The sequence below is a fragment of the Strongylocentrotus purpuratus genome, unplaced genomic scaffold (assembly GCF_000002235.5).
Source record: "Strongylocentrotus purpuratus isolate Spur 01 unplaced genomic scaffold, Spur_5.0 spur5_scaffold_19, whole genome shotgun sequence".
NCBI classification, from domain to species: Eukaryota; Metazoa; Echinodermata; class Echinoidea; order Camarodonta; family Strongylocentrotidae; genus Strongylocentrotus; species Strongylocentrotus purpuratus.
The window spans coordinates 8234295-8253652 of NW_022145604.1; the positions used below are offsets into that span (position 1 = coordinate 8234295).

The 19358-nt window shown below is 38.2% G+C and overlaps 1 protein-coding gene across 1 annotated transcript in view; it reads left to right on the plus strand.

Annotated features, from left to right (window-relative positions):
* Nucleotides 1-221: 221 nt before the first annotated feature.
* The window catches only part of LOC373178 (kinesin heavy chain), a gene marked incomplete at its 5' end in the record, with an annotated part of 52194 nt that continues 33057 nt past the window's right edge, over nucleotides 222-19358 (plus strand). The window contains 3 exon segments of the mRNA NM_214463.1: nucleotides 222-309; nucleotides 17117-17190; nucleotides 17513-17617. Coding sequence (NP_999628.1) covers nucleotides 222-309; nucleotides 17117-17190; nucleotides 17513-17617 — 267 coding nt within the window.

Consider the following 19358-nt stretch of genomic DNA (forward strand, 5'->3'; position numbering starts at 1 on the left):
AAATTTCTTATGATTTTGATGATTCCAGAACCTTGCAGTACATCTATGCTAGATGATCAACCTTTTCTGATCGATTTCACAACGTTTCTTTCACTATGCAATTGCATGACCATAACTGGTCTTTAGCTTTAAGTAATGATTCACAAGGTTTCATGTGCTATTGATGGTGGGATTACTCTTCATTTTGTTTTTCTTCTTTGTTTATTTCCTCTCTGTTACAGGGAAAGCTGTTCATGTTTGATCGTATATTCAAGCCTAACACAACACAGGAAGAGGTCTACAATAAAGCAGCAAGACAGATTGTTAAAGGTAAACACAAAGACTTCCTTCTTTTTATCCTTAATTTGTGATCATTGTTGATAATGGATACATGTACTGTACATAAACATGTCATTAATATGCAGCACACGTTCTATGGTATCTCTTTAATTCTTATAAGACGCAGACAAATCATAAACATTGTTGATTAGAGCAGTTTCAATAGAGATTGTTATTTACTGAGAAAATGTTTTAAAAATGGGTAAGAGAGAGAAGATCTACGCAGTTACATGTATGTGTTTGAGGATAAGGCCTAAAAAAAAAAATTGATTACTTGGCGTAACGGGTCACTGAAAATTAGGGTAGGTAGGGCGATTTTTTTTTTTTTTTTTTTTTGTTTTTTTTTGTTGTTGTTGTTGCTTATATTTGCATACATGAAATTAGCCATTCATACACATACATACATACAGTGGCGTAGATAGGTCCTCAGACCTTGGGGATGATCTGATGAGAGGGGTAGACCACAATATGTTCAAATAACTCCACGCACACACACACATATACGGACACACACATATATGGACACACACACTGTGTGAGCAAAGTATGGTGGCCCTGAAGGGACATCGCGAATAGACTAAATCGTGAAAAATATGCGATAAAATTCACGATATCGTCAATTTTATCGCATATTTTTCACGAAGAAATTCACGAAATTGACGATATCGTGAACTTTATCGTGAACTTTTCACGATGAAATTGACGATATCGTGAATTTTATCGTGAAAAGTTCACGATATAAAGTTCACGATATCGTCAATTTTATCGTGTACTCTATCGTGTACTCTATCGTGTACTCTCCTGACGGGCGCTTCGTAAACAAAACCAGCCCTAGCTGGGGGAGACAGAGAGAAGGAAAAAAGGGAAAGGGAAAGAGAAGATAAAAGGAAAGAAAGAATAATAAGAAGAAAAGAGGGAAACGGGGGGGGGGGGGGGGGCGAAGGGCTCTTGCCTCCTCCTCACTCCCCCCCCCCCCCGCCAAAAAATAAATAAGGAGAGAGAGAAGGGAAAGGGAAAGGGAAAGAAAATATAAAAGGAAAGAAAGAAGAGGAAGAAGGAAAGAGGGAAACGGGGGAAGGGCGAAAGGCTCTTACCTCCCCCCCCCCCCCGCCAAAAAAAATAAATAAGAGAGAGAGAGAGAGAGAGAGAGAAGGGAAAGGGAAAGAAAGAAGAGGAATACGAGGGAAACAGGGGAAGGGCGAAGGGCTCTTGCCTCCTCCCCCCCCCCCCCGCCAAAAATAAATAAGAGAGAGAAGGGAAAGGGAAAGAAAATATAAAAGGAAAGAAAGAAGAGGAATAAGAAGGAAAGAGGGAAACGGGGGAAGGGCGAAGGGCTCTTGCCTCCTCCCTCCCCACCCCCCGCCAAAAAAATAAATAAGAGATAGAGAGAGAAGGGAAAGGAAAAGGAAAGAGAAGATAAAAGGAAAGAAAGAAGAGAAAGAAGAAGAAGAAAAGAGGGAAACAGGGGCGAAGGGCTCTTGCCTCCTTTCTTTTCCTTTCTTTCCTATTCTCCCTCTTTTTCGTTTTTCTCTTTCTTTCTTCTCTTTCCCTTTCCTTCTCTCTCTCTCTCTCTTATTTATTTTTTGGCGGGGGGCGGGGGGACGAGGCAAAAGCCCTTTGCCCCCGTTTCCCTCTTTTCTTCTTCTTCCTCTTCTTTCTTTCCTTTTATCTTCTCTTTCCCTTTCCCTTTCCCTTCTCTCTCTCTCTCTGATTTATTTTTTGGCGGGGAGGGGGGGGGGGAGTGAGGAGGAGGCAAGAGCCCTTCGCCCCCCCCCCCCCCCGTTTCCCTCTTTTCTTCTTATTATTCTTTCTTTCCTTTTATCTTCTCTTTCCCTTTCCCTTTTTTCCTTCTCTCTGTCTCCCCCAGCTAGGGCTGGTTTTGTTTACGAAGCGCCCGTCAGGAGAGTACACGATAGAGTACACGATAGAGTACACGATAAAATTGACGATATCGTGAACTTTATATCGTGAACTTTTCACGATAAAATTCACGATATCGTCAATTTCATCGTGAAAAGTTCACGATAAAGTTCACGATATCGTCAATTTCGTGAATTTCTTCTTGAAAAATATGCGATAAAATTGACGATATCGTGAATTTTATCGCATATTTTTCACGATTTAGTCTATTCGCGATGTCCCTTCAGGGCCACCATAGCAAAGTGAGCAAGAAATTGTTGAAATCTTGATCACCTTGGGACCTGGGGGATGCATACATACACCTGCCCCCCCCCCCCTGCATACATACATGTACATGTACATACACCCTCATGCACATAAAATGCAAACATACAAACGCATTAATAGGTTTCCAACAGACCCCAGCCTGAGATATCTCAGACACTGTCTTCAACAGGATAAACAGGTGAATATGTAGGTTTAGAAGGGGCTGTTCACAAATATTAGTATTTTCACAATGTATTGACTAGCATTTTTATAACTTGTCTAGAGGTTAACATGTTAACATGTTAACATGTATCCAAAATCTTGAAGAATGAGGGTTGAAAAGAGTAGCCAATTACAACTTGTGAAAATATTTACAATTGTGAATGGCTCTGTAATAACAAACAGTTAAAAATGTCTCCAGTATTTCAGAATCCTTTATCAAAAAAAAAAAAAAAAAAAAAAAAAAAAAAAAAAAAAAAAAAAAAAAAAAAAAAAAAAAAGCGTAGGGTCGGCGATAAAAATAGGGTCGGGCGGGTTACGCCAAGTCATCAATTTTTTTTTTTAGGCCTAATAGAAGGATAGAGGAAAGAGGAGGCACAGAACCGTTTGAAAGAAATATGAAGGACAGTTGCTGTATGAATAGAGAGAGAGAGGCAGACAGACAGAAAGAAACAATGGCACTTGCAGGAGAGAGAGAGAGAGAGAGAGAGAGAAAGAGAGAGAAAGATAGAATACATTGTAGGTAGAATGAGACAGAGAGAGAAAGAAAGAGGAGGGGATCATCATCATATGGAGGAAAGGAGATGGGGAGGGGGAGAGAGATGGATGTAAAGAGTGAGAATAAGACAGACAGACAGACCAACATACGGACATACATGTAGACAGAAAGGTACAGAGTTGTACACAGGTAGAGATGTATTTAGACCGGAAAAGACACAGAGATATCATATAAAATGTATGTCTTATTATGATGTACCGGTATTAGAGAGGAGAGCTAGAGGAGAGGATGAGCCAAGACGAGTCTGATGCACAAGATGCTTGTACATTCAGTGTGTATCTTACAAGCAGACCCTTTGCCTCGCATCATTTATCCCATAGCAGCGAGCGCTGAGCGGCGCTGTGTTCGGGCGTTATGCATTATTGACAATGCATGCATGTAATAATGCTTCCGTCATGCCCTTGCTATTCCATGTTCTGAGATGACGTATGTGTGTAGGAAGACATTTTACCTTGCCTACATTACTTTATTGAGGGTTTTTGTTTTTTGATTTTCCTCTCATTTCCATTAATAGTGTTGCCTTATCAAGAATCAATTGTATCAATTTCTTGAAAGATGAACAGATTTTCATAAGGACATTTAATAAACAAAACAGTCAATATTTTAGAAGTAATAATTAGTCTAGTAATAAACTAATTTGTCTGTACATGTACAATGTAGTACATGTACAAGTATAAAGCAGCAGCCATAATTATCCATTAGGCCTACATGAGATTTACCTGTATATAGCGCCATTATCCATTTTAATTAAATGCACAAGGTGCTTCAAAAAATTAGGGAACACATTATATCATGACAAAGAATCGTGTACATTTACATAAGAAAGAAAATGCAAAATGCAAAATGATATACATGTACATACATCTGTAGAGCGCAGACACCATGATGCAATATGTGATGCAAGAGCTCCTGATGTGCTTAAGATTAACCTACAACATAAAGATTTAAAGAACATTTAAAAAAAATGTAGATTTCCTAATTTTTAACTTTGCCTTCCACAGTTTTGGGCGCGTGCATGCGTAGATGTATGCTCGATCTCCAAAATGCTTGATCTCCCAATATTCTCTGATTTTGCTTGTAATGAGATAAATTAAAATGTACTGGAGAAATGAAGGTTACCGGTAGGTTAAAACTGCTTCAGATTATAAAGGTCATGGCAAATTTGTAAGAGATTCAATAATTTCATAGAAATACTAATCACAGATACATGTACATGTACATGTACATGAACATATTGGACAGGTCTGGTATTGAAACACAGCGAGAATAAAATTGCAATTAGTAGTGTAGTCATTGCAATTTTGTATGAACTTTGTACCTGATGTTTGTGATGCATACATGTACATTAAATGTAGAATATTGGAAGACAAATAAACAAAGAAGAAGAATAAACAGAAAATGTAAATACAGGGGAGAGAGAGAGAGAGAGAGAGAAGGAGAGACATCTAGACGGTGCTAAAATGTAGCTGTGTGTGAACAAAAACTTGTTTATTCTTTTTTTAAATCCAGGTTATTTAATTATAGTTTACAATCACTACATGTAGATGCCCAATCACATACAGCAGAAACAGATAAAATATTGTTGCCAACATTCTCCAAATTGTAACAGGAGGCGATGTGACACAAATCAAAACTTTGTCTGGCTATCATGGCTTTTTTCATGTGCATGGGTTCAAGTCCTTCACTGAACAGACAAAAATGATTGCCGCCGCTTTGTGTGTAAGAACGCACCACCCATGTGTTCTTTGATGCAGGCTCAGGGTCTGGGGAAAACGCTCCGTTCCAAGGACGGAACGTTATTCTAGAGGCCCTGTTTGTAGGAGACTCGCACCCTGCGCAAGTAATACGCTAAATTTCTTGCAAAGAGTAGGGTGTAAACCCTGTGTTTAGTAGTAATCTTTCTAAAGATCGTTGAGATAGGCTCCATAGCCTTTTGAAGATTAACAGAAGAAAAGGAAGAATTCTTTATATAAGGAATTAGGATAAGAATGTATTTGATTTACTTTTATACTTGATTTACTTACCAATTACCAATTATGGTTCATCAAAACTTGGACCAATATTTTGTAGACATACTGTACAAAATGTACACTGACATTAAACAAGTGGGTCTGTGAAGTATTATATGGTGTGAAAAATCATCAAGCAAAGGTATTTCCATTTCTACATGTACATGTACATGTACATATGGAGACCTACAGTACATTGTATTTTGCATAAACTGAACATTCATAAAAAGCCAGAAATTTATCCATCAAAGAAATTTCTAGAATTCTTGTTGCAAGAGTTGATCAGAAATATAATACTTTTCACTCATTTTGGGCCTCCACTTCACCCTCAAGGTCTGTCCATGCCCATACTAGAACGGTCCCATGACTTCAACATCTGCAGTAGACAAGGGCTCCACTTGCCCACAAGTGGGTGCGCTACCCTTGGGTTTTACCCATGTTATGTTGAAGGAGGATGGAAATAGTACTTGACTTATGTGCCTAATGGCATGTCCCATGTATCCCATGTATGAGGTTCATAATGCACTCGCCCACACAATTCTGCAGCTTTCTGCTATGGCGTTTTCTGTATACAGTATGCTGAGTGAGAGTGTTTGTGTGTGTGTTTTGTGTGTTTCCTGTGTGATGTACAACATTGCATGGATCTTTGCTTGAAATGGTGTACAGAGGAATTCTGATTTAGCCTTGTGCATTCCAGGAATTCGATAATCAGTTTTCATGTCATTGTTTTTGGCACAGAAAAAATTATTTTGATTTCGCTCTCATGATCACTCTCAATGTTGTAAGTTAGCAATACATAAGATGAAAACTATTTGAAAGGAAGAGTATGATGTCAAATTTTATCGGACTTTTCTGGTTATGAAAATAGAAAAACAAGTACGAACTGAAAAAATGTATGTATGTAGTCAACATCCAAAAAAGCATTGTACACTTTCAATACAGTATTGGGGCAAAATTACGATGAGTGTCTAAATTTTCTTAATCTTTATTAATTTTTTACTATTGTAAAATCAGAATTATTTGATACTCTTTCTCTCATGTACAGTAGGTGCTTGTTTTTTTCCTAATTACAGTTTGGACCAATTCTGTGTCATGTCATCCTACATGTAATAAAGAACTATGAAAATGTGCGCAATAGCGTCATCTATTCAATTTCCGTTCAATAAAAGGAATCAGTAAGCTAAGATTTATGACCGTGGGCTGCCAATCAATTTTGGGAGCCTGCTTCATACATGAACACTACAGGTAATCAATCATGAACAGAATGCTTTGTATACAGATAAACTCCATATAAAATAGAAGCACTTTTAGAGATCATCAATTTGTCCTCACAACAATCAGGGTCGAGGATTAGTGGTGTTATGGCTTCTAAGAGCTGGCTTGGTAAATTTGTATTAATCATTTTTGTCATTGGGAGGGGGGGGGGGGGACTTTGAAATATCATGTCATAATTTTGTTTGCTGATAATTTCATATTGGATGTTTGATTTGTGGAGATGAAATGCATGTACTTCTCAAGTTCTCAATAGGGGAATATCCAGAATTTTGTAAAGGGGGAGGCAACAGGAACACAGTTTAAGGGGGGGGGGGGCATATGTTGCTTTTGTGTACTTACATGTAGGTATATGTATGACAAAATGGATTTTTAAGGGGCACAGGGCCAGTAATATCCATCAAAATGTTTGATGGGGGGGGGGGGGGGGAGGGGGGCATTGGGGATGCAGTTCCTCTAAAGGACTTTATTCACAGTCTTTTTCATCTTGGTCTGTCTTTATTCAGAGTGCTTTGTTTGGGGGGGGGGGGAGGGGGTCGAGCTTTCATGTGACATAGTGGTTGCAAGGTGAGGCAAACCCCTGCCATTCGCTGCATTATTGCATTGCAAGTAATCTATTAGATTATAGTAGACACGACTGAAGACAGTCAAGACACACATCTAAAGACAGCCTGTTCATGGGGAATCGGGAAGACAATCCTTGTGTAAATATTTATCAGGTGTGTACGATATGGTCTGTGCAGGCTAGATCGATGCCCTCTCTCTCTCTTCTTCTTCTTCTTCTCTCTCTCTCTCTCTTTCTTCTTTTTTTTTTCTCTCTCTCTTTAAACCTTTCTCTGTCTCTTCCTGTTTGTATGTCTGTCTGTGTGTCTGTGCAATAGTGTGTATGTGTCTCTATCTCCCCTCTTTCTCTCACTACATGTACATGTATGTGTATCTCTTTCTCTCCCTCTACATGTACAGTACATGTATCTCTCCATGTACACGTATCCCTCCCTATCTCTCTATCTGTCTCTGTCCCCCTGTCTGTCTCTCTGTCTGGCTCTGTCTCTCTCCATCTCACTCTCTCTGTTTCTCTCTCTCACACCCCCTCTCCTTCTCTTTCTCACACCCCCTCTCCTTCTCTTTCTCCCTCTCTCCCTCTGTTCCTTTGTTCCTCTTTTCTCTCTATATCCTCTTCTCATTTTCTCTCTCCATGTATTTCAACATTGTAGGACTATATTGAAATGTCCTTCCAATAACATACAAATTGTTGAATGAATGCTACCGTGACTATGCATGCACCGTGCATTAATACAGGAGTGAATAATGGGGTTTTATTTTAATGGGTCATGCCATGGTAACGTCCAATACACAGTACATGTAAGTGTAGGGAAATGTACAATGGCAACATATTTGATGGCCACTTACCCATCCCCATAGCTCAAAGAAACTTTTTGCATTTAAAAATCTGATGAAAAAAAAATATTCAGGGAAATAGATTCAGAGTGATAAGGGATTTTGCTTTGGAAAGCGTAGAGCTCTTAAAAACAATAAAAATAACAACAACAATTAAAGAGAAAACAATAGAGAGTTCTAGCAAAGAACAATACAATTATGTGAGTTAATTAATCTACAAGAGAAATAAAAAGACCTGTGAAACAGTGTGAGGAAGAAATATTTTTGTCACAGTCACTGTTCCGGAGACCATTCTCAAATGAGCATCGCTCTATAAAACATCAACAAATTTCTGTTTTTCCTGCAAGGGATGAGTAAAGCTAGCCGTGTCTTATCCTTGTTCAGCTAGACTACTAAAATTCATCATAAGGTTTAAATGCCAGAATTTTATCAGATAAGAATTGTATTTAATCTAAAAATATACCAAAACGAAGGCTCTTAGATCTTTAACAATGAGGTGTATATCTTTTGAACTTGATAGGCTTTACAGTAATCAATTCACATGATATCCAAGCCCAGGTTGGCTACCTGTTTAAAGACATGTACATGTATAATTGGCCTTTTAAAAATCTTATCATTAGTGTTGTTTGTCATAACCTTGTACTAGTTGTAGTACTAGTGCTACCATACTGTGGTTTGTTATAGTTACAGGTATCAGTCAGTTGGAACTACATGTAAGTATTGGAATGAGAGTATGATACTATGCAGGCCTTAAATTTCGTCATTTTTAGGGCAAGGCCAGTTTGGCCTTGAGTACCTCATATTTTTAAGGGCACCAAGGCCAAAATATTTTTACAAAAAGGGCATCGAGGCCAAAATATTTTACAAAAAGGGCATCGAGTATGAGGCCAAAAAAATTGATTCTATTTTTGTTAGATGTCATGTGTATTTATGAAACTTGTGCGGGATCAATTTCCCATGACTTTAGCACCAGCTTCTTCACAGAATGTAAAGAGGTCTACGGTACATACAAACAAGGCGGCGGCCCGCAAGCCTTAGATTTAGCAGCCAGGAGCAAGGGGTATTTTTTTTTAAGTTGCCCTTTGCCACGGGAATTTACCAGAGCAAGGGGCAATTTTCCAAAAACAGATAGGCCCCTTATCTAATCATAAGTTCAAAGAGAGTCTACAAATGTTAATTTCATAATGTGAATAGATCGAACGATCAATTTAATAACTTTTTAATCTTAACAATATGAACAGGAAAAATTGATTAAGAACATCAAACTTGCACATTAAACAGTATTTTAAAGTAACTAAAAATATTGATGAGCAAATGAATAAATAAATTGTCAATTTCACAAACATCGAAAGTCAGAAGGACTTGGCAAGTTTACCGGGCCGGGTATTCCAAATCAAAATCGCACCTCACACACAAACCTTCCGCCACTCTCTCGGTAGTAGGAGCAAATTTGAAGAAATTATCTTTTTAACTGTTGTATAGAAAGGTCTAGATAGGCCTAACTAATGAAATAAGATGTAAAAATGTCCTTATAGACATTCGACAGCTGAAAGTGACACGCTCAGCTCAGTTGCGTAACGTGCATTCACGAAACCAAAATCGTTCCTCGCACACACACTCTCGCCACTTTTGGTGGGAAGCTGTCGGGCTGGAAGTTTGCCAGCGAAACCGATGCACCCTCGGAATTTTACCGGGACTCGAAACGTTCGTCTTGGGAAGCTGGCGGGGTAGCTTTTTGAAGCGAGGTCGGCTGGTGGCAAAATGAGAGTAACTACGATCGAGAACATCGTAGGTGTTCTTAACTTATTAATAAGATAATTCTAAATTCTATTTGAGATAAAATAATAAACTAGACCTACAAACAAACCTCGACAGATCTCTAATGACTATTTGAATGCTTGTTTATTTCTCCATTTGACGATTTGTTTTCTTGATCCTGGCCGGCCTGGCCTTCGATTTGTACGTACGCACATGCGTGCGTCAACAGCATGCACCATATGCATATCATGCGATCGCATGAACGTACGTGCGCTAGCGCATTGCCTATATAACAAAGGGCGCATTTTCACGGCACTTACGCCTTATTAAAGCACTAAATACGAAGCTAGAAGAGAGCTCGTGGGCGGCAAACTGTTCGTGATTCGTGTATTTTTACTGTTCTAATAATTTATGGGCGCATTTTCACGGAAAACACTTGCGCCTTGCCGTCTAGTTTTAGATGATTATGGGCGCAATTGGTGGTTTTACGTGCGCAAATTTAAAAAAAAAAGGGCACGTCGGCCAGTTTGAAAAAAAGGGCACGGCCTTTTTGGCCGTGAATTTATCTTTTTTGGGAGGGCACCGCGGCCAGTCATAGGGGCATCGACGGCCTGGCCGTCGATGGCCGTCGATTAATTTAAGGCCTGACTATGTGGTGTTTGATGCGAGTCATAATGATAATAAGAAAGAATATATAGAGTAACATTAAAAAGAACATTGACAAGGCCTCCTATTTATCACCCATTGTCATACATTAACTGTACTACAAAATGAGACATTGTTGTGCAGCTAGCAAGAGCCAAGAAGGGCACGAAGTCATGGACATACATGTATATTTTGGTCAAAATTTCCTGTTGTTTAATGTTGAAATGGCAAGAAAAAGAATTAATGAGTGAAAACTTATTTTGACAGGTGAGGCTTATTTTCAATCACTAGAGTTCTGTCTGAAGGGGAGGTCATTGATTTGTAAGGGGCAAGGAGAAAGGGATGGGGAGGGTGAAAGGGAAGGGGATGGTAAAAGGGGGAAGGCAAGAGATGGATAAGTATTAAGGGGCGGGATGGGCTAATGTAGGTGTCTCTTGAAAGAACACTAACCCCAAGTTGCAATGAAAAGTAGGACATGTGCACTTTGTCTGATCAGCTACTTTGGTGAGATTGTGAATGTGTCATCAATTCCCTAGTGTTTGGTTGACATTCAGTGAAAGTAGTACCGTCAATACGTTGTACATCCGCCCAATCAACTTTAATGATTCTACAGAACCAGAAGCAAGGTGCTTGTAGATTTAGATGAGGTAGAAATGTGATTTTTGCATGCATCTCTTTGACCCAAATTCACAAAAGAAGTTATAATTTAAACTATGTTGTATCATCTAAACCTCCACTATGAACCAAATAAGAAAGCGTTTATTCATGAACATGTATTGCCTCTTCTTAATTGACAATGTCTCTGCTACGTAAATGTAGAGGATGGTCCAGACCATGGGGTAAGATAAACCTTGGGAACTCCTGGCTTTACATTTTGAAAACAAGAGACTACACCTGTATATCATCTATTATCATCGCCTTGATCACTTCAAACTTCATCTTTGCTGACGGCATTACGATGGCGCCAGACTCGTATCTTGGAGTGAGACTAAATCTTACTCTCAGGGATAAACGGAACAAGATTTTGGGAAAAGCTTGAAAAAACAAAAGGAACATTGTTCCCCTAGGGTGCTTCTGGGTGCCTATGGGAACTTGAAAGCGTTCTACCTCACTCTTAATAAATCATGCAAAACTGGGGCCAAAGCATGAAAAAAAGCAATAAAGTTTATGGAAATTTCATGCCTCTGCATTGTATACAAAAAAAATTACCACAGATTTTTGCATTGAATAAAAAAAAAACCTCAGGGCTGGTTAAAAAGTATTGTTTGTGGAAAATACAACCAGATGTTTCCAAAATGTGACGTGCAGGCCCTACAGTGTACATGTCCAGGCTTGATGTGCTGGATGATTAATGTAAGTATTTGATGGGGTTGGGCATACATTAATATGAACTTGATGCCTTGTAAGGTGCTTTTACATGTACCTGGGCTAGCTACATGTATGCAAGGGGATAATGTGAAAATTATGTAGACTGGACGAGATGATATTCGTATCCTGGAGAAAAATAAGCTTCACGAGTAGAGGAGAGCTCTTAGTCGACACCAACATAGGTTGTCGGCTTGTATGTCGATAGAGAGATTGAAAGTTGAATTGAAAGAGATGGGCAGATAGGAGGAGAGTGAGGTAATAGGTCCATGGGTAAGGGATGACAGATCAGGAGAAAGCTAGCATTACAGAGAGAGAGAGAGGGGGAGGGAGAGAGGGAGGAAGAGAGAGAGAGAGAGAGAGAGAGAGAGAGAGAGAGAGAGAGATGCTGTAGACAGAAAGTAGAAAGATGCGATGAAATAAATATAGAGTAATGTGAAAGGATAAATGTGTGTCTAAAATACAGACAGACAAATATACAGACGAAAACACAGACAGATGAGACAAAAAAAGATAAGGAAAAAAAAGAAGAAGAAAAGACTGGCACAGAATTAGACAGAGAGCCTTTGGGGATAATGACCTGGAACTCTGGAAGCACAATATTTCAATCAATCTTCTGAAATGTTGAATACCTGGAGCTACATGTACAAAGCCTATTGTTTCCTGCCAAGTTACCAGGCTTTTGTTTTCTGATGCATAAAGCTGTTCTTATTTTTGTTGTTAAAACGCAATAGATACTGTACATCATAACATTTACTACTGTATGCACTCAAGTTTACATACATGTATTATATTGGATTATTTCAGATCTATCAAGATGACCCAGAAAATTATATGTGCTCATGAATGATGTAATTTAAAAACAATATTTCTAAGTGTAGCTAATGCAGATATGATATCATCATATTTTCATCGAGCCTGATGAAAAATGCTATTAAAGGCCTTTAAATATTTTTACAGTTGAGACAAAATAAAGAAATCATGTAGATGTAATTTCAGTTGGCCATGCCCAGATATTGCATCATGTGTGTTAACTGTTAGCATATACTTATGGATGCATGTCGCGTGTGGGGTTTTATTGACACAAGAATTTAACCTGTGAGTATGGAAACTGAGCGAAGCAATTTAGAATCTCTCTGTGTTTGCTTGTCTTGTGATAAACTCTTGAAGGCAAGATTGAGTCATCTCTATTCTGACAGCAACTACGTGACATGCAACATGAAAGCCAGCTCATAAAGGCATATGCTCATTAATGTAGGTCAATTAATGGTTTAAGAGTTCACTGACCACGTTTGCAGATATGTTATAGAACATTCGTTCAGTTAAAATTCAAGCAATACTTTTAGGCACCAGTAATCAAGATAAAAGGTCATTCATTGACTTTTGATAGAAAAACAATTAATACGTTTAGGGCTTTGGGGGGGGGGGGGAGGGGGAGAGGAGGTGCAAGAGAGGATAGATAAATGTTATATATTGCAAACTTGCATTTGGATCTACCCCCCCCCCCCCACAAAAAAAGAGGAAAATAATTAATGATTTGGGCAACACTTTGAATGATTTAATGTGTAATATTCTTGAGAGCACAGTTACATGTATATGTTGCGGAATGTCCTGTCTTGTAGTGCAATTCTGAAATCAAACTATTTAGGCCGATAAACTGAATGGCTCGACACTGAAATAAGGACCAGGCAGCACTCAAAGCCCCCCAAATTTCACTGTTGCCCCCCCCCCCCCTCCCCAAATGACTTTATTCTGTATTCAGCGGGACCTGGATAAGAAGGACCCTTAATTTTGTGGACCACAACAAATTAAAAAGTGAAGTACTACATGAAAATAATTATTTCACAAGCCTATAATTGTGTCAGCCTGTAAACAAGAAACCAAAGTACAGTTGAAAATAGGGTGAACATTGTATCCCTCTGTAGACAATCATTGTTGTGTACTATATATCCAATGTTTTGTTATTGAATTGAATACATCTAACCCCTGTCTTTGAAATCAGTCAAAGCTTTAATTGATTGGAATGCTCTCTCAATCATTCACAATGAATGCAAAGAGGAACATGACCTATTGACGAACTCTCTAGATGACCTAGGCATTGGGTAGAGGAAAACCCCAAGCTCATTTCTCTCTTCCCCTCCAGACTCTGCAGTGGGTCATGTTACCCCTCTCAGGAGAAATGGAATATCCTATGACTGTACACATACATTATGAACATACAGTAGCATTAACATAAAGAGGGGAGCATGAGGGTGGGTGTTCCTGTATTTTAATATGCTGTAGGCTATATATGCCGGGAGGTACATGTACATGTACATGTAGAGTACAACATACATGTATATTTACGCTATCTGGCTTTTGTAAAGGGCATTGATATTATAACAATATTTCTTTTTTTCATAATAACCACGACTAGGTCCAGCTTTTAATACTCACAATAAGTTGACAATGATAATTTTTTTTCTATGCATGATATTAATAAAGCCAACCATGTAGATGAACAGCATAGGCCTGAAGTAGGCATACATGTACATGTATGCACATTGCATTGTACAGACTATTATTTTTCAGCTATAGGCTTGTATTTACATTTCAATAATGTCAGCTAGTTCACCATTTACAGAATGACACACTATATAATTAATAGACATCATCCCTTGGTGTAACTTTGTAATGTTGTCTGTTATCACAAAGTTACAGAAATTATGGTGTACAAGGGAAAATATAGTTCAAGGGAAAATATAAAAGTCTTTGGGGCTTTTTCTATCTCAACATACATATGAACATGTCTTGTAGATCCATTAAAAAAAATTACATGTATCAGTACATGTACACGTACATGGATTCAATTGCATTCTGCTTCTGAAAATGAGCAGTAAACTAATTTCATTTATACAGTACCAGGCTTGCGGTTGCACCATGTGAGAGAGGGGGAGGATTTAGGAGTCCTGAATTCATTTACTCTTTAAGTTGGCAATTTATTCTATTTTATGATCCAGTATGTCATTCAGAGGGAAATGATTCCTTTACTGGGGGAGAAAATGTGACGGATATAGCCCACAATTCTCTCCCCTCGGTCCCGGCTAGCTCAAGAGCCATAAACACATGTTTTGACATTGACAGTAGTAATGTACATGTGCATGACTCATATACATCGGATTGTGGTTTGTGAAAGAAGGCTAGCAAACTACAAGATCAATACTTCAAATATGTGCGTGTCATTGTAACTTGCAATGCAAATAGTTCAAAAGGACATCTGTTCTCTTAAAGGAAAAGTTCTGACTGACATTCGATCCTTCTTGATACTAAAGACTGTTTCTTTTAATCTCTAGAAATATTAACTAGATACAAAGATATTTACTAGAAAAGTATTAAATGACAGGCCTACAACTATACTGTTTTCAAAACAATTCTATATGTTCATTGGTAATTTTTGGTATGCTTTATTGTATAAATAATGGGCACTAATGGGTATCAATGGGCACCAGACGATAACCCACCTCCAAAAATACATTCGTCCCTGATTTATGTCCAACCTAGATATTTATGGTGTTCCTTTTTTGTAGGGGAAAGGGTCGGAGGGGGGGAGGGGGTGAAGACAAGGGTTTCCCTAGTTGAAATATCAATTGAACATTTTTACATAAGGAATCAAATGAAGTTTAAGAAAGTAGAAATTGGGAATAGGCCTACCGTATTTGCCGGCGATAAGGCCGCAGCGCCGTATAGGCCGCACCCCCGATTTTGACATTTAAAAAATAAAAAATAAAAAAAAATTGTCAAAGTTGGGATTTCATCTCTTGCGTATAAATGTTGATTTGACTAAAATCAACGCCTTAGACCGCTCGGCCATCCCGCACTGATGCTAGCTTATGTAGTTTTATGTGATGTATACATTGCGCCTCTCTCTTGTGTATTGAAATGGATTCAGAATAGCGACTTCGCGTGCTGGATGCTTCGCGGCAGCTCCGTTAAACAGGCCCTTCTTTTACTTTTGCAATGCATCGGCACGAACTTAGATCAAGATCTATCGGCAGATGTTGTTTTTTGGAAGTTTATTTTTGTCTTCATGTCAACAATGCGAGATAAAATTGTTGGTAAGGTGTGTGGAAATGTATAGTTATCGTACCCTTCGTAGATCTAGTCCCATATGTGCAAATTCGTGCTAGTTTTGACTTACTTTTTAATTTTTTTTTTACTCTTTCGTCGCATAGGCCGCACCCCGACTTTTTGATATTTTCTCTTCCAAAAATACTGCGGCCTTTACGCCGGCAAATACGGTACATGTATTAGTATTAAGATCTTAGCTCATACATACATGTAATTAATGTATGCTTATGATATAGAGATTGCTTAATCCATGGAAATGTAGCACATGAGCTGTATTTGAATGTTGACAGGAAATTCTGTCTTAAATATTAAAGCTGCAGTGGGATTTCAAGAAAGCTGTCTGCTTCCTACAGGGTACATTTATTTCTTTGCATGAAAACAGGTTGAACATTCTGCCTAAGGAATGAAATGGCTAAAATTAATTCAACTTGGCTAGTTTTAATGAATATTGTACATGTATGTACATGTAAATGTTCTTGTGCTGTGCCGAATAACCATCTTTATATGCCAATAATCATGTTGAAATTGTAATCCAGCTTATAATGGGGGCATTGTGGCGCTGTAATCTAGCCAAAAATGGAAGTTACAAACTGATTCAGCCGAGGACGCAGGTTCAAAACTGAGTCACGTCTTTCGGATGGTGACATTAAAAGTCAGTCCACAGACATAAATAATCATATCTGATTGATACATGTCTGTAAAAAATCAATTACACAAACACACACTTTGTTACTCATACCCAGGCATGGCTTTATATATCTATCATGTTTTTCATTGATTCTGTAATGTTAGTATTGTCTGTCTTTTGCTTGGTAATCGAGGTAGAATTCAGCACCTGTATTAGAGAAAGTATGCAAGTGTGTTGGAATGTTTAATCAGAAAGGGAAACTGGGAAAATGTTGGCTGCCTGGTGATTTGGTTTATGATGGTATCAGTTGTGTTTTATTCAGATTATTACAGAATTCCAGTAATTGAGAAATTTATGTATGACACTCAATAGGTGGGTGAACTAAAATCACACTCACTTCATCTGGGTTTGAACCTGGCCACGAACCTGGCCTCAAGTTGGTCCACTCTCAGAATAATTACCATTATCAGCTATGGACTTTGATTAAAATGTCATCACAGAGTCGGTGCTTAAAGACAACTTTCCCTTCTCTGATCAAATCTCATACAACTGTATGAATTTTCTGTCGTAATTCTCATTTTGTATCATGGCAATTCATTTGTTTTGTACCCTGAGCGAATTCAATAATGTTCAATATTTTTCTTCTTCTTTTTTTCTTTTTTCTTCTTCTAGATGTCTTGGATGGGTACAATGGAACTATCTTTGCCTATGGACAGACATCCAGTGGAAAGACATTCACTATGGAGGTAAACTTATATACTGGTTCACATCATTTAATGTCATCCATTGTTGTTATTGATGATAATGAGGAGGAGGATGGTGATATGATGATGATGATGATGATGAAGATTAGGAGGAGGAGGAAGAGGAAGATGATGATAAGGAGATATGATGGTGATGGTGATATGATGATGATGATGAAGATTAGGAGGAGGGTGCTAAGGATGATATGATGGTGATATGATGATGATGATGGTGGTGGTGGTGGTGGTGGTGGTGGTGGTGAAAATCATTGTAATAAAATATCTGTTGATACAACATTTATATATTTTTTTTCTCAACTTGCAGGGAGTTATGGGTAACCCTCAGTATATGGGCATCATCCCTCGTATTGTGCAAGATATCTTCAATCATATCTACCAGATGGATGAGAGCCTGGAATTCCATATAAAGGTATGTTAAGACACGCCCCACTGTTGTTGATCCCTGGGTGCGTTTATCATCCCTTTTCTGTGCTAGAATCAGCATTTTTCAAACGTGTTTCAGGCAAATTTGCATGATGATAAACGCCAGCCTATTTTCAAACGTCTTTAGATATTGGTATATTGAAACGCAGAAAAAAATTGCTTTTTGAATGTGAGAATGAGCCAGAATTTCTGGGAGGTGATAAACGCAAAGCTGTTTTGAAACACACATACATATTGGACCTTTCCAGGCTAATTTCCGGTTCTGAGAAATAGCGTGCGCCATGTGCTGTGCCCTAGTTGACCTCCGTGCAACTCTCTGCTTCCCGGGTCAAACGGCGCAAGGCAGTTGCGTAGAGACAAGGTCTTTATTTTGAATCGTGACCAGTTGATAACGCGACATCCTGCAAATCACATTCGTATAGTGGGGTTCAATATGTATGTATAGAAACACTGTTTCTGATTGGCAAAAATGATAAACACACCGCCTGTTACAGAGCATTCCAACCTGTGTAATGAGTTCATTTGTATGAAAGCAGAAAAATAAGAGAAACAGAACATTTGGCAAAAGTTTGAAATAATCAGAGCGCTAATAAGAAAGTTATGAGAATATGAAATATGATATCACTAAATCTAGATTGGAAACTCAATTTGGTCATTGGATTGCGACGTATGCATGGACATCTCCCATTCGTCTTGTATAAAATGTTAATTTCTGTTATTCTCATACATGTAAGTGCTTTCTCCCTAGGCGCACGGCTATAAATATATTATAGATATTTGTCCGATTTCATTCCAACTTTCACAAGTCTGCATCTCTGATTTGTCTGCTTTCCATTAAAGTAATTTGATACTAAGGTTGGAATTTCCTTTAACCTGTTGACTCCTGAATTATCTTATTCCTGTAGGATAAATGGAGGAACAACCTGATCCAATCCCTATTTTTCGTAAAAATCTACCCTCTAATACTTCATAATCAAATAGATCCTGCCCCAGTTATTGTAGAGACAGGTTGACATGCATGATTATATGCATGGAATTCCATTCCTGTAGCTATTGATTTTATTCCATTTTATGATGTCAACCAGTTTGGTCTGCTTTACATGTATGCTTTTAATGGACAGCCATTAATATATACATGCCTACTGCAGTGAATAAATAAAAGAAAAATATAGTTTGTTAACGGTTTGAAAATCTATTTAAAAAAACAATCCAACAGTAATAGGATGATTCTGGATGCTGACTATTGTCTTGGATTCCTATCAAATACTCCATGCAACTATACTGATGAGTTTACAGTTATTTACTAGGCTTACCTACCATTCATCCAAAAATTAAAATTCTTTGTGATGTAATGATCGCGATATCTCAAAGAACCACCAGTCAAGGGTCATATCCATCATTATTTTTAGATGATTTAAATTTTAAATAGATACAAGTGTAATGTCATTAGGGCACATTTCACAGAATTTCCATCTTAGTTTCCCGGAGCTCTTTTAGAGCTTTCAAATACACAGCTAACAGCCTTTTCACACACAGCTAAAATTCTATAAACATGATTAGTATAAACGTGTTTGAAACGTGTTTAAACTAATCACGAGCCTTTCACACACAGAAATTTCGGTGCGATCGTTAATCGTTTCGTGATTAACTACTGCTCGTAAAATGCGCAGTAGTGCCATTGCGCATTGAAGGTCATGTCATATCAATCAAAGCACACGCTCCATCCA